This window comes from Bombus bifarius, unplaced genomic scaffold (genome assembly GCF_011952205.1).
Source record: "Bombus bifarius isolate JDL3187 unplaced genomic scaffold, Bbif_JDL3187 scf7180000008014, whole genome shotgun sequence".
NCBI lineage: Eukaryota > Metazoa > Arthropoda > Insecta > Hymenoptera > Apidae > Bombus > Bombus bifarius.
The window spans coordinates 1152490-1168630 of NW_022884390.1; the positions used below are offsets into that span (position 1 = coordinate 1152490).

A 16141-nucleotide genomic window follows, 5' to 3' on the forward strand; every position below is an offset into this window, starting at 1 on the left:
GCCAGTTAATAGGATTATTAACTGAACGTATAACGACACTTTTTAAGACCATTTTTATCGACTATTCTTAAAAGACATACGTTTCACGCTGGCAGGTTGTTTCCATTTCCAATCATGTCAAATTAGTAATTTCCTATTCCATCATAGTGACATTAACAATCAGAAAATCGATAAAATTGTACTCGTCATATTTCTTTCTCGTGATCTTCATTTCATTGTAAATTCCGAATTTACTTTTCGTACAATAAGATGTTCACCGTGCACGTTTATTTCATTCATTGATTCGATAAATCAATGTATATCTTACGAGCAGCGAAACGTAAAATTTTACTATTGGAAACTGAAGAGCTTCGTCGGCTCCTTTGTGCCGTCTCTCCATTCAATTTAAAATATCGAACCATTGGTTCGTAGCAACCTGTATGATATGACATCATGTAGGAGGTAAAAAACACGAGGACGTGGAATAATTGAAAATACCTTGAATAATGAAAAGATATCAGGCAGGACATTTTACTTGGAAAGAACGCTACTAATATTCATTATACGATATTTATCAATTATCACGATATTAATAGCATTATTATTGTTGCAACTTGTTTGTTCAATGAATACCAGATATTTCTAAGTCGAATCAGGAACGTTACGTAAATACGTGCGTTGTCCAGTAAGCGTATAACTCTCCAAATTTTCTATTTTTATCGTGACACACATATACCTGCATGCATTGTGCCTGCTGTACACTATCGAAAACGGAAAGAGTAAACAGGGGTCGCAGTTGGTATGCCAGGGTGGTAGATAGGGCATGCCCTTGCCTTGGAATACCAAATGAGGAAGGTATCGACCTTCCACGGTCGTGCTATCAGCGTTACCATGATAACACCCCCGTGTGACAATCCACGCCAGAGTCAAGAACACTTCTTTACGGTTTTGCTTCTTAACCACGTGCACACACGCGTAGTATTCTACGTGTCTCTCCTTCTCGGTTATTCTTTTATTTGTGTCAGAAAGCGAGGAAAAAGGTAGAAAGAAAGAAAGCGAGAGAGAGAGAGAGAGAGAAAAATACCGCGACAAGTCCTTCAGACTATGGTAATGACGAAGAAGAAGTAAATTCTGCCCGGGCACAAAGCAAACGTCACGGGGAGACACCTCAGGTACACCCTGCCTCGTCGCCAGTCAAACACAATGGAACAAAGAACTGTACTGCACTGCTTTGCTGGTTCGTCACTTTTGTTTCCCTCAGAGCTGGTCTATATTGTGTACTGAACGAATCCTGTATCAGGGAGGATACTGACGAAGTTAGTCGTGTCAACGTCCTTGACTTTGTATCAACAATTTAATAGGTTTTGTGTCGTTTCGACGTCCGGAGCTTTGGTGGAACTTCCAGATGGAATTTTTAGTTCGAAGCTTTAATTCGATAAATTAAATTTATTGGAGAAGACAAAGTAATTTATCATTTTTGGATATGGGTAATTTATCTACCTTGGAATTCTCTTATTTCTGTCAATCGTATCGTTATATTTGTATTGAAAATTCGTATCTTCAACGAAAGTGACTTATCGTTCCATTGTGGAATAAATAAATGGAATTCTGCTACGCTTTAATTTTCTATTATCATGTTACTCGGTAAAATCTATTCCTTCGATAATCACGCGTACATAACGTTATATAGTGACAAAGTAATGATAATACAATGATGATATACGTAAATTATATAATTAACATGTCCAACGAATCCAACGAATATTTGATAATAGATGAATATATAATATAATATAATAACTAAATCCAGTAATAATATGGAATGAAAATGAAGGAAACAACATTAGAAAAGTTAACAGTCACAAAGAGTAATACTATCATGAAATATGGATATTATTAAAAAAAAACTCAATAAAAAATCAACTACGCAGTCGCTCAAGACGTCAAGAACGAATTCAAGAAAATTGACCCCGATGAGAACTTCCTGCTACCGAGCAATCGATAATACGCTCCAGGGGTACGTGATTCATTGCGTGCCACGAATGGGTCGGGCTCCATCGTTTGAAATTCGTCAGAGCTTCCGAATTATTCGATCACTCGATTTCATCCGTCTTAAACGTTCGTCGCTCTGCTATGAGACGCAAGAACACAAAGTTTGCCGCCAGCGCAAAACAATTAATCAATAATATACAATTTAAATGAACATAACAGTCGTACTTGAACGAGCATAAAGCACACGCATTATATAAGTATACCACCGGTGATACCGGTTTTTTTTACTCGATGTTTTGGTCACACGAACGCGAACGTGGCTTCTGAATCAATTTTTTTTTTCTTTCTTTTTTCTTTTCACTGTTGCAATTGCGTAATGACGCAAGAATATTTTATCATTGCTGACAATTGGACACTCGACATCGCGGAACAAGATGTAAAATGCTGGCGACTTAAGGTCATTCTGGTATACTTATTTACTATACCGATTCCATGAATCGTAGAGTTCCCTTGACCCAAAAAAAGCCTCTCGAACAATCACCAATTTCTATTAGTGAAATTTCTCTCGCTATTACGTACCGATATCCATCTGTCCTTCCAGTAAAATTACCAAATTCATGAAAGAAAAAACGGTATTTATCGTTCAGAACCGACTGCGTTGCATTTCATTATTATTATTATCAGCAAAAACCTTCAATTTCTATATAGTTATATATTTTTATACAGGGTGTCTAATATGCCACGTAATATAGTACTTCCGACTAGGGAATGGTCCGATGTTCACAATTAAGACGAAAATGTAGAATAAAATTCTTGGTCGAAAAGGCTTAGTTCTCAAGAAAATCGAATTTCAACATTTGTCTAGTATAACGCGAGTTTGACTGATTGATTGGATATGAGCGAAGAATCGGCATGTAGTTGTTCTACGTGCAAGAGTAAGTTAAAAATATAGAACAGAATTTGTCCATTTAGGTCCTCGTTTTCGAGAAGACGTAATTTGAACAGATGTAGCGGGAAACTGGTATTTGTAAAACTCGTGTCTGATCAATTTTCAAGTTTGATTTTCTCAGGAACGAAGCGTCGTACGAAGAAGCTCTATTCTATATTTCCAACTTACCTTTTCACCTAGGATCACTCCCTTGCCATTTTTACCACGATTATTGAGACACCCTGTGTTTATGAAACGAACGTACAAACAGTCGTTTATTCGCGAGTTTATAGTTATTACCGTAATACGGTAAATTGGCTGGTACTAAGTGATAAAAGCGACAAAACACGTGAATTTGTATTTCTTTTGAATGCATCACGAGGTAACAGACTGCGATATAACGAAACCGATCACCGAAAAGGAACTGATACGAATGGCGAGATATGAATATCCTAGTCGACAAGGCGACTGCCGGCTGCAGTATCTATTTATCACTGTCAAGGGCACCTATGCAACCGGATCGTCTCTCCGCAGTCATTGTTAAACTCATTTCCGTCCCTCGATTGCCCGTGAGTGCATTGAAAATTGAACCACCAGTTTACGGCTAGCAAGACCCCCTCTCTTCTCATCGTGGACATTGATGTCACTCGGAAGAGGACTATGTTTGGAAGTAGTCATACGTAAAATCATATTTTTAACCCGTTAAGGCTCAGCATTTCGTCAGTATGATATTTCATTTGCGCTTCTTTTCTTTTTTTCGATTAACTTGCATTATTGAATTATGTTCTTTTAATTCTGTAATAATTATCAAAAGGGATTCCAGGCATTTAATTGATATCTTTCCCTTTCTTCCTTCTTTTTTCTTAGTCCCTTTATTGCACTTGAAACTATAGTTCTACAGAGCCGATCAATAAATTCAACGTATTATATGCTTAACGCTCAACAATATTTCCGTATTTTATCGTTCGTTGTTTCTATTGTCTCAGTCAGCGTAATCCTTCTCAGTCTTCTGATATTCTGCGTTTGCCTCAAGCTTTAATTTTACGAAGAACTTGTAACGCTATGACAAGCTACTTTTCTTTTTTAAATCGTGGAAATTTCTTTTGTGAATTATTACTGATTTATGTGTCAGGCTTTTGTCTAATGCTTCCTCTTATAGTTTTACCTGTGTCAGCAATTCGTCCTTTATTTGAAAAGAAGAGATTAATTTCAGATATTCTTTTTATGTATCTAATAGTCCCATATTTACAGAATATTTCAATTATACTATGATTAAATATAAATTATACTTATAGAATGTCTAAATGCGAGATTTTTGTTCTTTCTTCTTTTTCATCCATTTAATTCGTTTTACCTTTACGTGTTTGGAATCGGCATATTCCTTCTGTCAGAAGTTGTTAAATATCTTTCCATTATGGTGTTCTGAATCGGTGGATGCAATTGAATTCAATGAGTCCCATTAGCTTTTATCTCGTGTCTGATGCAAATCCGTCTGAATAATCGAATATGAACGAAGCTTTGTATTTAATTCCAGGATGGTTTATTCAAGCCGTTTTAGAGGCAATCCTCGGTCCTTCAGATCCAATTCAACGAATCCTCCACTTCAATTTCGATCCGAGAGATTGGAATCGCGCTCCTTGAACTCGTCTAACCGATGACGCCGGTTTTTAACGCTCGATTTCCACGATCTTGTTTTACAATGTTTCGCTGTCTTCTTGAACTCGTGTGATGCGCCTGATGTTTTCCGTTTCAAGGCAATGTTCTTTCTAGCTAAATGCAATTAACGGACTAGTTTTCATGCCATGCATCTCATGGTACGATCTATATATACAAAATACATATAAAATAATCTACTTTGCTTCTTTTCTTCTTCCTCATCTTCTTCTTCAAATAAAATATGTATATACGTAATTTTAAAATTAATAAGCATATTTCAGCGTCAGTGTAGATTTCTATATATTTAGCAGACTTATTACTTCGTAGAAAGAACATATTTCTTTACACTCCATAGGTTAACTGGGTCGTTTAAGTTCAACCTTTTTTTACCGTTTCTAGCCTTTTCAAAATTCTAGGACACTTGTCAACGTCTTTATTGTGTTATACAACCGTTCGTTCAGTCAAATGTCTAAAACTTTTTATAATGAAATGTACATTCTGTAAGCGTTCTTATAAAAGGAAAAAATTCAAGGGTGAAACTTCGTACGAATAATCATCGATTCAGTTTATCTATATGGCAAAATATTAATAACATTGAATTGTATAATATTATATAATAATATATTGTGGAATTAAAAAATCATATAATATTCTGGAGAGAATATGAAATTACGTGGTCTTTCGAAGGTACCAAGAGCCTATCTGGATCACTGTTAAGGCTAAACTACCAAGAAGCCACATCGTGGCAATTAAGTCTGCTGTTTACACCCTACGAAACGTATACGCGAAGCTATACGAAAAAAAGAAACCATAACGCGACAATAATTAGAACCTACTGGAATGATTAGCACCATAATCTCCGAAATATTTATACCTACGTACGTATGTATGTATATTATTTCAATTGTTCGAATTAAGAGGAAAAAGAGGAATCACAAGGTGACTGAATTTTTGAAATTACTCCGATGAATTGCTAACACGGAAGTGAAGATCATCACAGAGAAAACGAGAAATATCTAATTCCAAAATGCGAATGCAAACACAAAGGGAGAGAAATTCTTCTAAAAATGACTTTCACCACTCAAATAATAGCAAATCTAGCTACGTGTACTAATATAGTTTCAGTGTCAAAAGACAAGCTGTACTCCTTTCTCCGCCATACAGTTTGCAGAGAACACATCTCAGACTTGCACGCGAAATCATCTCGCGATTCTCGACCGATGATTCATCGCGAGGTATATAACGTTAAGAAGTAAGTAGGGCCGTTTAAAAACAAAACCGCTAGACGATTCGTCGCGGTACGGTCTGTTGTAAGTTTCCATTCGTTCAACGACTGTGTTTCTCGTGGCTTGAAGGAGATTTTTTAAAAATCGATCGAAGGATAATGTTGGCGGTGGAATTGTCAGGTAGATTGAACGTGGCTAGACGGCAGCTCTATGAATAATTACAACGTCACTGCCGCATTGTACGTATTTACACGCCGACCTTACGCCACTTTCCACCGTACCAACGTTTCCAGGTACTCGAATTCCGACTCGTTCCACACTTCAAGCTGATTCCACCGAGTACGAAGCACTCTGCACGCCCACGAGAGATGTTCTCTAATACCTTGATGACGTTCAATGGATTCAAGCGGGTTCAACTATGTGCCTCGACCGATCAGAGAACTCGCGTTATTCCAATGAAACTCACAGAAGAAAGAGCAGACAATTTTATAATGGAATTATTGCGAGATGAAGAGATTTTTTAAACACTTAGCTATTTGCGATTTTCAGGTTTTTGGGCTGGGAATGCTGAAGGTTTTATTGGTAGAAAATTCTTAAATATCACGTAGAATTTTCAAACGATTCAAATTAAATTTCACAGTCAATGTATCTTGGAATCGGGGATCGTATGATCAGAGCATCGATGGAGGCTGAATTCTTTCGAAAATTCGGTAATTTCCAATTTATTAATTTTTCAAAAAGAAGGTGCCGGGGGAGTTTGTTTCCGAAACGTTATCTTACGAAATATTAGAAGAAAACGTAAAATCTTCGAGAAATTCAAATCAAATCTCGTAAGCAGAAGATAGAAATTATAGGAGACAGAATTCCTCAAAAGAATTCAATAATTTCTGATTCATTAAGGAGGGTTCTCTTTCTTGACAATCTTCGTACAAACTCCAACAAATACAAAATACATTTCCAAAAAAAAGAGAGAGAAAGAAAGTATTCTCTGGACAAAATGTCTTCTCAAAACAAAATTCTTTTTGTGCTATAAATATTTATATATACTGTATATAAATACTATAAATGAAATCACTTGCTCTAAGAGGAAGATATAAAGCCTTCCAGACTGATAAATTCAACCACCTCAAACCACAATGAATCTGTATACCATCCTGCTGATATTCTATGTATACCTCGCTTTAGTATACTAAACTTTGTCTGGAAGAAAGAAGCGAAGGAACTCCAACGGGATTTCCGGTGCGACTTTCGTGTTTGCCACGAAGAAGAGCGGAGTGTTAGGCGTTGGACCTCGAGTTTATCGAGATACGGAGGATCTTTCCAGCTGACGTGGCTCGTACAGTGTGACCTTCATCGCTCTACTTTACGAAGGCAAAAGTCTAAGTGGGGGGTACGTACACCTTTTACCCTCTTCCTATTCCACAATCTCTCCAACGCTTATCTATCTACGTGTACGCAAGGATAAGTTAACAATATTAATACTGCTTTCACGTAAAGTGATACTGGATATTTTTATCCATGAACAACGTCGATTAACCCCTCCGCGCCCACATCCTTTACCCATGCTGTCATACCGTTCGTCTAATTCACATCTTAACCCATTAAGGACCAAGTAAAATCTAGGTTGAAGAAATAACGATGAAGAAGGTATTAAGTACAAGTATTTGGCATTCTGTTTCACAGGTTACCACAAAATTACCGGCAAACATTTCCTCGACATCGTCTCCTGTCGACAATTATCATTGTATTTGTAGACACGTATTATCGTTGATTATATACCCTTGGCTAGATTCGCTCCCGTTTCTTATTGAAATCTATGCTACTGATATTTCTTGTAACTTCGACAGAACTCGCTTCTTACGACTTTTTGACGGAAAACGTGACTCACAAACGTTAGTGAACATACATGCACGTGTATTTAGAGAATTATGTACGTACGTGTATTATGAAGTAAAAGCGTGGGCGAGAAAGGGACCGAGTCTGAATCCCTCAGCGCGAAAGGATTTAAGCTAATCTAAATCAAATTTTATTTTAGATAGAAATGAACGTGGGTGAAGTTAGATTTTCTACGGGGCAGAGCCCCTTCTCCGCCCACGCGTTTGATTTGCTATGCATACGCCCCATTAAAACCACAACACAATTCATGATAATGATTTCGACAACGTATTAAAAAGTTATGGAAATCGGAGGCGACGTATAATTTATGTTACTGTTGAAGTAACAATATTTCGTAGTAACTTTTATCATTTTCCTTTTCTGCTTTATTCTTTTATGCGCGAAAATGAATGTTCGGATACAGACGCGTATTCGATGATAGCATATGGCGGTGAAGGTAATAATTGCTGGCGAGAGATGATATCAGTGAAATGATGGTCGATGGTTTCAGCGTCTTGATAAATAAACATCGACGATGAACTCGGTGTCAGTGAAATCGTGTCAATGAAAACATTGTCGATGAAACGATCGACTGTGATTTATAGACAACCCCTACTTGACAATGTTAAAAAATAGAATGTAACCTAATTGAAAACAACGCCTATGAAATTTTCTGTTGAAAGATGAATAATCAGAAAGATTAAATATCCTTTTTTTTTTAACCAATCAAGGACCAACGTTCCGTTAAGACATTTATTTTACAATTTCATTTTAGTTAATTCACATTAGTGAATTCATATTATAATAAAGAATTCTAATTTGCTCGATATTTATTCGTTATTGTTCCTTTTTCCATTTGGATTTTATAATTTTGTAAAGTTTAAAAAACTTGAATGATTTCATAGAGCTGTGATAAACTATTTCCTCTTCAAATTATGGTACTATGACCTTCTGGTTGCATTTATGCAATTTTTACGCATTATTTCATTGTTTAATCCCCTTAATAAATTAATTGCGAAACAGTTATATGAATATTTGATTTTGTGAAATATTATCGAACGATAGCCTTCCTCCAGAACTTAAGTGAGAAGAATGTGAAAAGAAAGAAGAGTAAACTTTCTCTATTTGTCATACTGCGGCGCTAACTCAAGAGACAACGACTAATGGGGGGTAGAGCATCCACGATGATGCGAACCAGATTATGAAAATCAGAGCGAACCACGTAGGTTAAAAGCTCGTTGCGGCAAGCGATAATGATGTCACTTTTATTAGCCTCATCAGGGTCAAAGCATCCTCGACAGGGGATCCACTATTACCTAATAACCGACACGATCATATCATGTATCTTGTTAGTGACCTGTAGTGAAATTTTTGTCGTATCGACAGGTCATCACGCGTGTCACGCGAACGTCTTGCATGATCGATTTTTAATAGTCTGGTTTATTAATAATTCTGTCTCCTCCCTTTCAAAGCCCCCTTCGATCCTATTTTCTAAATTTTGTTCCATCTCAGATCTCTTCGAAACACGAAATACGTGAAATTTTAAAAAGTGACGTAATTGCGTACACGGGTTCCTCGCATGATCAACTTCCGAAGGTTTCACCTGGTTTATTAATAATTTCCACTTTTACTTTCTTCTTCGCTTCAGCCTTTTAATCTAACAAATAACAATATGTGGAATCAAAAATTTCATGAGGTTGTTTTAAACTGGATAAGATTGTTCGACTGGTCGATTTATTTTCTTAATTTAACTTTTTGCTTATTACTTTTTTAATTATTTTTAAGTCGGACGTAAAAAAGTGGAATATTTTTTAATCGATTGATTGAGTGATTGATTTCACTTCTGTTCAGTCACAGTTGCTCAATTCTTCAAGATTCCGTTCGGCTTCTGAATAATTTCGTCCTCTGTTCATCTCCCTTTTTTCTAACTACTTTGTTTTTATAGTCGTTATTATGAAACGATCGTTAAGAATTTGTTTACACGTAGACATGAAATCAGATCTAAGAAATTGTCAGTATAGGAGGTACTATCAGGTCGTTGCCTATAGGTGGTGCCTATGTAACTGGGTCGCTGCTTCGGAACATCAGTTTGTGTTTCGTTCTATCAGTCTGTTCCATTGTAATGGATTTTTTTTTTCGAATGCCGGTTCTTCCATTTACATCACCCCTATTTTCGCAATGTTCAGTCGCTGCTTTGGCAGAGATTCAACACGTTTCCATGTCACGAACAAATTAATAGTTTCAATAGAAGTTTCAAACAGAATTCCACAATTGCTGAGAAATATTCTATTATGGGGAGACAGTAAATTGTTAGCAATTATAGAAAAATATTAGCAATACTAAATTTTTGACAATCGTAGAGATATTGTGACAGTGTTAAGTTTAGTATATTTCTTCATTTGCGCTGCCTGCATAGTAAATTGCAGAAATATTTAAATAGCAAATTAAAAACAATAGTAACATTAAATTTTCTAACGACATAGAAAGAAAGCAATGCTAAATTTTTGACAATTATAAATAGATAGTAGTAGTAGTAAATTCGATCTTTTATTACTTGAATAGTAAATTAAAGGAACATCTCTGTTTGTTTAATAGTAATTTCATTTCCAATGAGAAAATTTAGTAAATCTTTGGCATGTTAATATTATCAGGATATTATTCATCAAACTCGCAATCATGCTCCTTTCAACATTCGACGGTGTGCATCTTCATTAACTTAACCGAGCGTAGGTATTATTCGATTATGCACGTGTATTATCAGCATTATGATATGGAGCGCTATTATTCTCTCTTTTTCATGATGAAAAGTGATACGAAAGTGTTAAAACGCGGAAAATTCCAGTAAACTGTTCCAATCGAAATAGTACGACCATTATTGAAAGCCATTATTATCAATTGCAATCGAATTTTGCAATATAGCAAAATTACTTGTTATTTTTGTATAAGTTCTTCGATTTTTTCTCACAAGTCAATTTCATTGCAATAAAATTAAATTCTCATAACATAAATAAAATAAATAAATTCTAGTCCTTCACATTAACCCGTTAAGGATCAAGTATGGAAATAATGCATGAAAGTTGCATAAACGCATAATTATTGAAAAATGTCAAGTAATTTACATATTCTCTCATCAAGGTATAAAAGTCTATTGCTATAATAGATATCTTGCAGACGCTCGTTATACAAATCAGAAACAAACAAAATATTTAAAATGTAAGAAAAAAAGTAACTATTATGGTCGTGTAAGTTTCTAAATTTCTTCAAAATTTTCTAAACTATAAGAGAAAGAAATATTTAAGTAACAACTAAAAACATCGGAGGTGAGAAACATTTTAACAAGATTTCATCATCGCAACAACGTTAACGCAATGTTGGCCCTTTTCAGATTAGGTTAGCATATAAATGTGAATGGACCTCTTTCACGTTCATTGATTTCACTCTAGCAATTTCGGTTTCACCGTATATTTAATCCTTCACAGAAATTCGTTTCGATTTCATTATTCCGTATGCCAGGATATGAGGAAGTTACTCGGCCGGATTAACATCCTTCACATTTTGCACACAATACGCCTAAATTGCGGTGAGTCACTCGTCAAATACTCTCTATGCATCGTGTTCCGAGACGCCTGCTGTACTTTAAGATTTAATAGAAGCACATATGTGTACAGAGAAGTTCGTATAGGGCAAGGTGTATATAACGGATACGCAAATATCACGGGTGCAGGAAGTGCGCGTGTGCTAGGGAAATTTCCAAGTTCACCAGCGCACCAGGCACCTCCATCGATCTGCTGGTACGCGGTGCTATTGCTACATTTACGGCATTCACTTTTATTCGAGATTCAACGGATACAAGGTATTGACCCCTGAACTTGACCTATACCGAAGATATACCTGATCTTGAACAATTACAGAGACAGACTAGTTCCTCTTTTAAAAAGATACCGAACGTTATAATATCCCTAGATGTTCGCGGTGTCGTTTATCCTATCGGAAATCACGCAATATTTTGAAATCTTTCATTTCCCCTACTACGCTGTTCGCTCGCATCGATTAATTTCCTAGCCGAAAGTCGACAACTATCAACTTCTTATTTAGGGAAATATTATAATACAAGTACGATACTTTTGTAATAGTAATAGTAATACTATTTAATGCTATTTGGAAGAAATATAACAGTCACATTTTAGCACTACATTCAGACGACTGAAATATAAAGGTTCGAAGAGAACAAAATGAAAGACGTACGAGAAAGTACATAACGTAAGGATAAATCCAAGTCTTTATCCATATACTTCACGAAAAACCATAGAAAATTTTTCAAGGTGATAAATTTATATAATTTTTATCAAAAAATTACAAATTATCTAGTATTGACGAGAAGACTCGAGATCCCTTAGAATGCATAATGTTGTTACAGTGAGGCATTTTTCAAAGAAACCCCTAGCCAGGAGCGTTCAATAATCGTAGAGAAGGAAACAGTCGTACTTACTATTGCATTATCTTAATCCAAATAATGCGAGCGAGTCCAAATGGCATCAAGGGGACGGGGATTACGCGGTATGGCACTAGGTGTTGTCCAAAGTTTTATTCTGTTGTCGCGTAACAGAACGACAATGCGTTATGGAATATTTATGTATTTGATACGTTAAAAAATATTCGCGTGTCAACGGCCTGCCGTAGCAATCGTTGAAGAATATACAAGCGCACTACACCCGCCAAGCAAGCGGCAAGCCGAATAACTGACGCTAGCGCGAGGACTACGGAGTGTGTGTCCCACCCTTCCTTCTTTCTCTGCGCGCTCACTCGATCTAACTTGATCCTTTTCTATCACCCGTTGCTTTCGCGTTCTCTCTTTCTCTTCTTTATATCGCCTCTCTGTAACCTACCTCGTCGTGGTGATTCCAGCAGTGCACTACTAGCGCGCCGAACCTCGGTGCCGCAACGCGTGCCTGGAGCACACTTTGAGACCGCGCGCGCCTCCCAGCTGCCGTATCGACCCCTCCCCATTGGATGACACATCCTCCAATAACGAACCTCCAAAAGGATTACGTCACTTTGGTATTATTGACGCCAACCATCCGGCAGCATCGCCAGTGCTGGATTCTTCAGGGTGTATCTTTTCCTCTAATGGGGGTTGCGAGAATTCTCAAGGGGTAGCCAGCCGCACGAAAACCTCTCCTCGTCCAACAGTCGTACGAAATCTCTATCTTCGTTAAATAAAGGATATTTCACTTCCACTTGCCGCGAATCTGAGTACCATGGTTTGTACCATTTGAGCCGTTTACTAGGTTATCTTCCTCTTCGATTCACGAATTTTCTGTTGAATTTTCCGCTTTTATATTGCATATACAGAATATCCTAGGTTTTTCGTATGACTTTGTCAGTGAGTTTTATAGGTAATATAATATGTATAAGGATGTATCACTGGTATCTGATAGGGATGAAACTTAGAATTAGCGAATAATGATGAAGAAAAGGTGGATTTAAAATCATATTCCAGTTTCCTTTTTTAATAGTTCATACATTTTGGAAGTGTGATTTGAATTTGTATATACTATGAACATACGTATAATTAGGCAATTCTTTACAATTAGCAATTAAGTTATTAATTATAATATTAGTGTCAGTACGTCATTTGACCAATAATGAAAGAAATTAAAATTAACGAAACGCCGATACTTATCTTCCGTGAGAATACAGTTTAAAAATAAAAGCTACAAATGTTCGTGTAATGTTTGAATTTTGTAATTTTATATATAATTTTTCGCAGCTAAAATATTTTATAGAGAACTGTTTAAGTTATTTGTTATGTTTTCCAATAACAAAATTCATCTTTTTTATACGAAAGCTGATGAAATTCACGTGAATGAATCAAATTTATGCTTGCATAGATACGTCACTGGAAGACACCCCAACATTACTCCCTCTGTTGCATATATTTTTTCCTCTATATCTATTCCCTTTATCCGAGGCTAAAGCAGTTAAAATAAGCCTTAATAACGGATCTATTCATTGATGCCTTCGCTATATCAGGTATATTATTTATACTCAAGTATCCACGTAATTTCTATGTACGTAAATTTCATTCGATACAAGTATATATATATATATATATACATATACAGTGTGGGAGAAAAATAAGCGAACAGGTAGTGGAAATAGGTATTAATGAAGTTTCGTTGAATACGACTTGTTAACATAAAAATGGAAATAATTAATTTCAATTATTTACTGGCATAAATAATCGATGTACTATAAAGATATATAATAAATAAAACTAAAGTGTGTATAAACACTAGTACTGCTTCGATTAAACTTCTTGATATCTACTTCTACTACTTGTCCATTTATTTTTGTCCTCGACTGTATATATGTTAGTAAGAATTACTTCAAACTATTCGGCTTGTTAACGTAAATTGATACAATATTTATACCCATAGCAGTATTATAATGAACTTTATAGACAGCCATTGATGTAGATACAAAGTTTATTCTTGTCTCAGATTGAAAATAATGCCAACACCTTTTGGACATGGGTACCCGTCTTAATTGGTGATGGCGCGTATACGGTTTCCGCTCTCGTGACGAATTTCGGCGTATGCGCGCCGATTTATGACTGGCAAAACGTTGAATACGGAGAATGTCGTCACCGACTCGGAATTTAAATCCTGCGACAGTGTGACAACGTTAAGTAGGTGCTCTCAACCCCTTACTCTTTGCTGACTGGTTGACACGCCGACCAACAGGGTCTCTCATCTGTAAATTTTCTGCCGTTGCAAAATCAGTCGTTGAACTTACCTTTGCCTCTTGTGCGAATGCCAAGTACCAGAGTCGCGACGCTCGTCTGAAGCTTCTTTCCGTCAAAGCATTTCCTGGTTGTCTGAAAACATGCATTTCGCTATCTGCATCTTTCTAATCCGAACTAGTTGCTCTTCATCTCGTTCGTGTCTCTAGAAGATTGCATTTTCTAAATTGTACAGTTGCTTCTCAATGATTACTTAAGTCTGTTAAGCGGGAGAGACAAATTAATTCGTCAGATTTCCATTTTCTTAGAGATAATATTTCTTTATTTATGATTCTAATATATTTTATATTAATATAAATTATGTCGTGTCACCTGCAATTTTTTTTACTTTATTCATTTATGCATATATTTATATCGAATTTTATTATTTATCACTATAGAATTCAAAGGTTCTGCTTAATATATATATATATCTTTCTTTATTATTTATTTTTGCACTTGCCACCCTCTTGCATAATAATTTACGAACTATGTAATAATATTCAGTAAGTTACAAGATTATAGAACGTTTACTCACAATTTTACAACTTGCATCAAATAGAATAATTGAATAACTTTTAATTTCTAAAATTTCATTTGTTTCATTAATGCAAACTATAATGCAAGAAGATTTATTAGTATGAAACCTTGTAACTTGTAACCGAGCAAAGATTATTAAGTTGATAATTACAATAACTCAAAGAAAATGTGTTTGCAGCATAGACTGTAGATAAAGTAATGTTCTAAATTTTAACAGCACAACGATAGAAGTAATCGATTGATTCTGAAAGTATTAATTTATCCTATACCTTTTGTCTTTGCTTCGATCGTAAATTAAACTACGGATGTTTATACAAACTAATATTTTTATGAATATATTCAAAGAAACAGAAACTAGATAATAATTTCTTTCATTCTTCAAATATTATAAAGAATGTTTTATTATGTACAAATTATGTACATTTAAATTTTCTGTAAATAAATATCTGCAGTTTAGTCTAATGTGTGTCAATAAAATAAAAATTAAAAGTATTTGCTAATTAATAATATCGCGAATATAAAGTATATTTTTTGCAATTTACAACTGTACATACGTGGACCTCTTTCGAGTATTGTGTAGAAGTGTTTCTCAGAACGAATTAAACGAGTTCGAATTCGTCATTTGCGTGGTACACTTCGAAGAGGAGAATGAAAATTGACAAATGTAAAACGATGTAACTTAATGATGCAGGATTGGAGGCTCTGGAAAAAGCTCTCTATTGCTGGGAGGATGCTCTTACGGCGTTCAGCTCTTCATTCAGTAATGGTACACTCGCATTACCGTCGACAGCGGATGCGGCATTTACGCAAGATGTGCAAGAACTCCTTGACATGGGTTATCAAATTCAGAACCATGCAGAACTCCTTTTTATCGACCAGGTAACCATATCTGTCCTATCTGTACTGTATTTTCCTGTCCGTTTCATTACTCAAATAAATCTTACTTATCTCTGATGTTATTTTATCATTGAAAATGGAAAAATGGCTGTCTATTACAGGATATTTTATAAATATCTAATTATACTCATTCTACAGTATACTATAAAAATTATTTCAAGTATTATTGATGCAATTTTGCTGGTAGCTGTAGAAAGTCCTGAAATTTATTTTGTTGTTGAAAATAAAATATGTTTATTATAAAATATTTTGGAAATGTTTAAT

At 35.5% G+C, this 16141-nt stretch overlaps 2 protein-coding genes across 4 annotated transcripts in view; one reads left to right on the forward strand and one right to left on the reverse strand.

The window, feature by feature from the left end:
- LOC117206989 (protein unzipped) overlaps positions 1 to 12485 on the reverse strand; it is a 33732-nt gene extending 21247 nt beyond the window's left edge. Inside the window, exon 1 of the mRNA XM_033446757.1 lies at positions 12146 to 12485. The gene's annotated coding sequence lies outside the window, so the exon portion shown is untranslated. The remainder of the gene's footprint in view (positions 1 to 12145) is intronic.
- LOC117206988 (mitoguardin) overlaps positions 1 to 16141 on the forward strand; it is a 42802-nt gene that overhangs the window by 22993 nt on the left and 3668 nt on the right. Inside the window, exons 1-3 of one of the 3 annotated variants that reach the window (XM_033446754.1) lie at positions 12591 to 12917; positions 14160 to 14347; positions 15672 to 15859. In XM_033446754.1, the coding sequence (XP_033302645.1) occupies positions 14269 to 14347; positions 15672 to 15859 (267 nt within the window). In that variant the 5' untranslated portion in view covers positions 12591 to 12917; positions 14160 to 14268. Of the gene's footprint in view, positions 1 to 12590; positions 12918 to 13445; positions 13728 to 14159; positions 14348 to 15671; positions 15860 to 16141 lie in introns of those variants that run through there. The other 2 variants (XM_033446755.1, XM_033446753.1) reach the window with 2 other exon arrangements.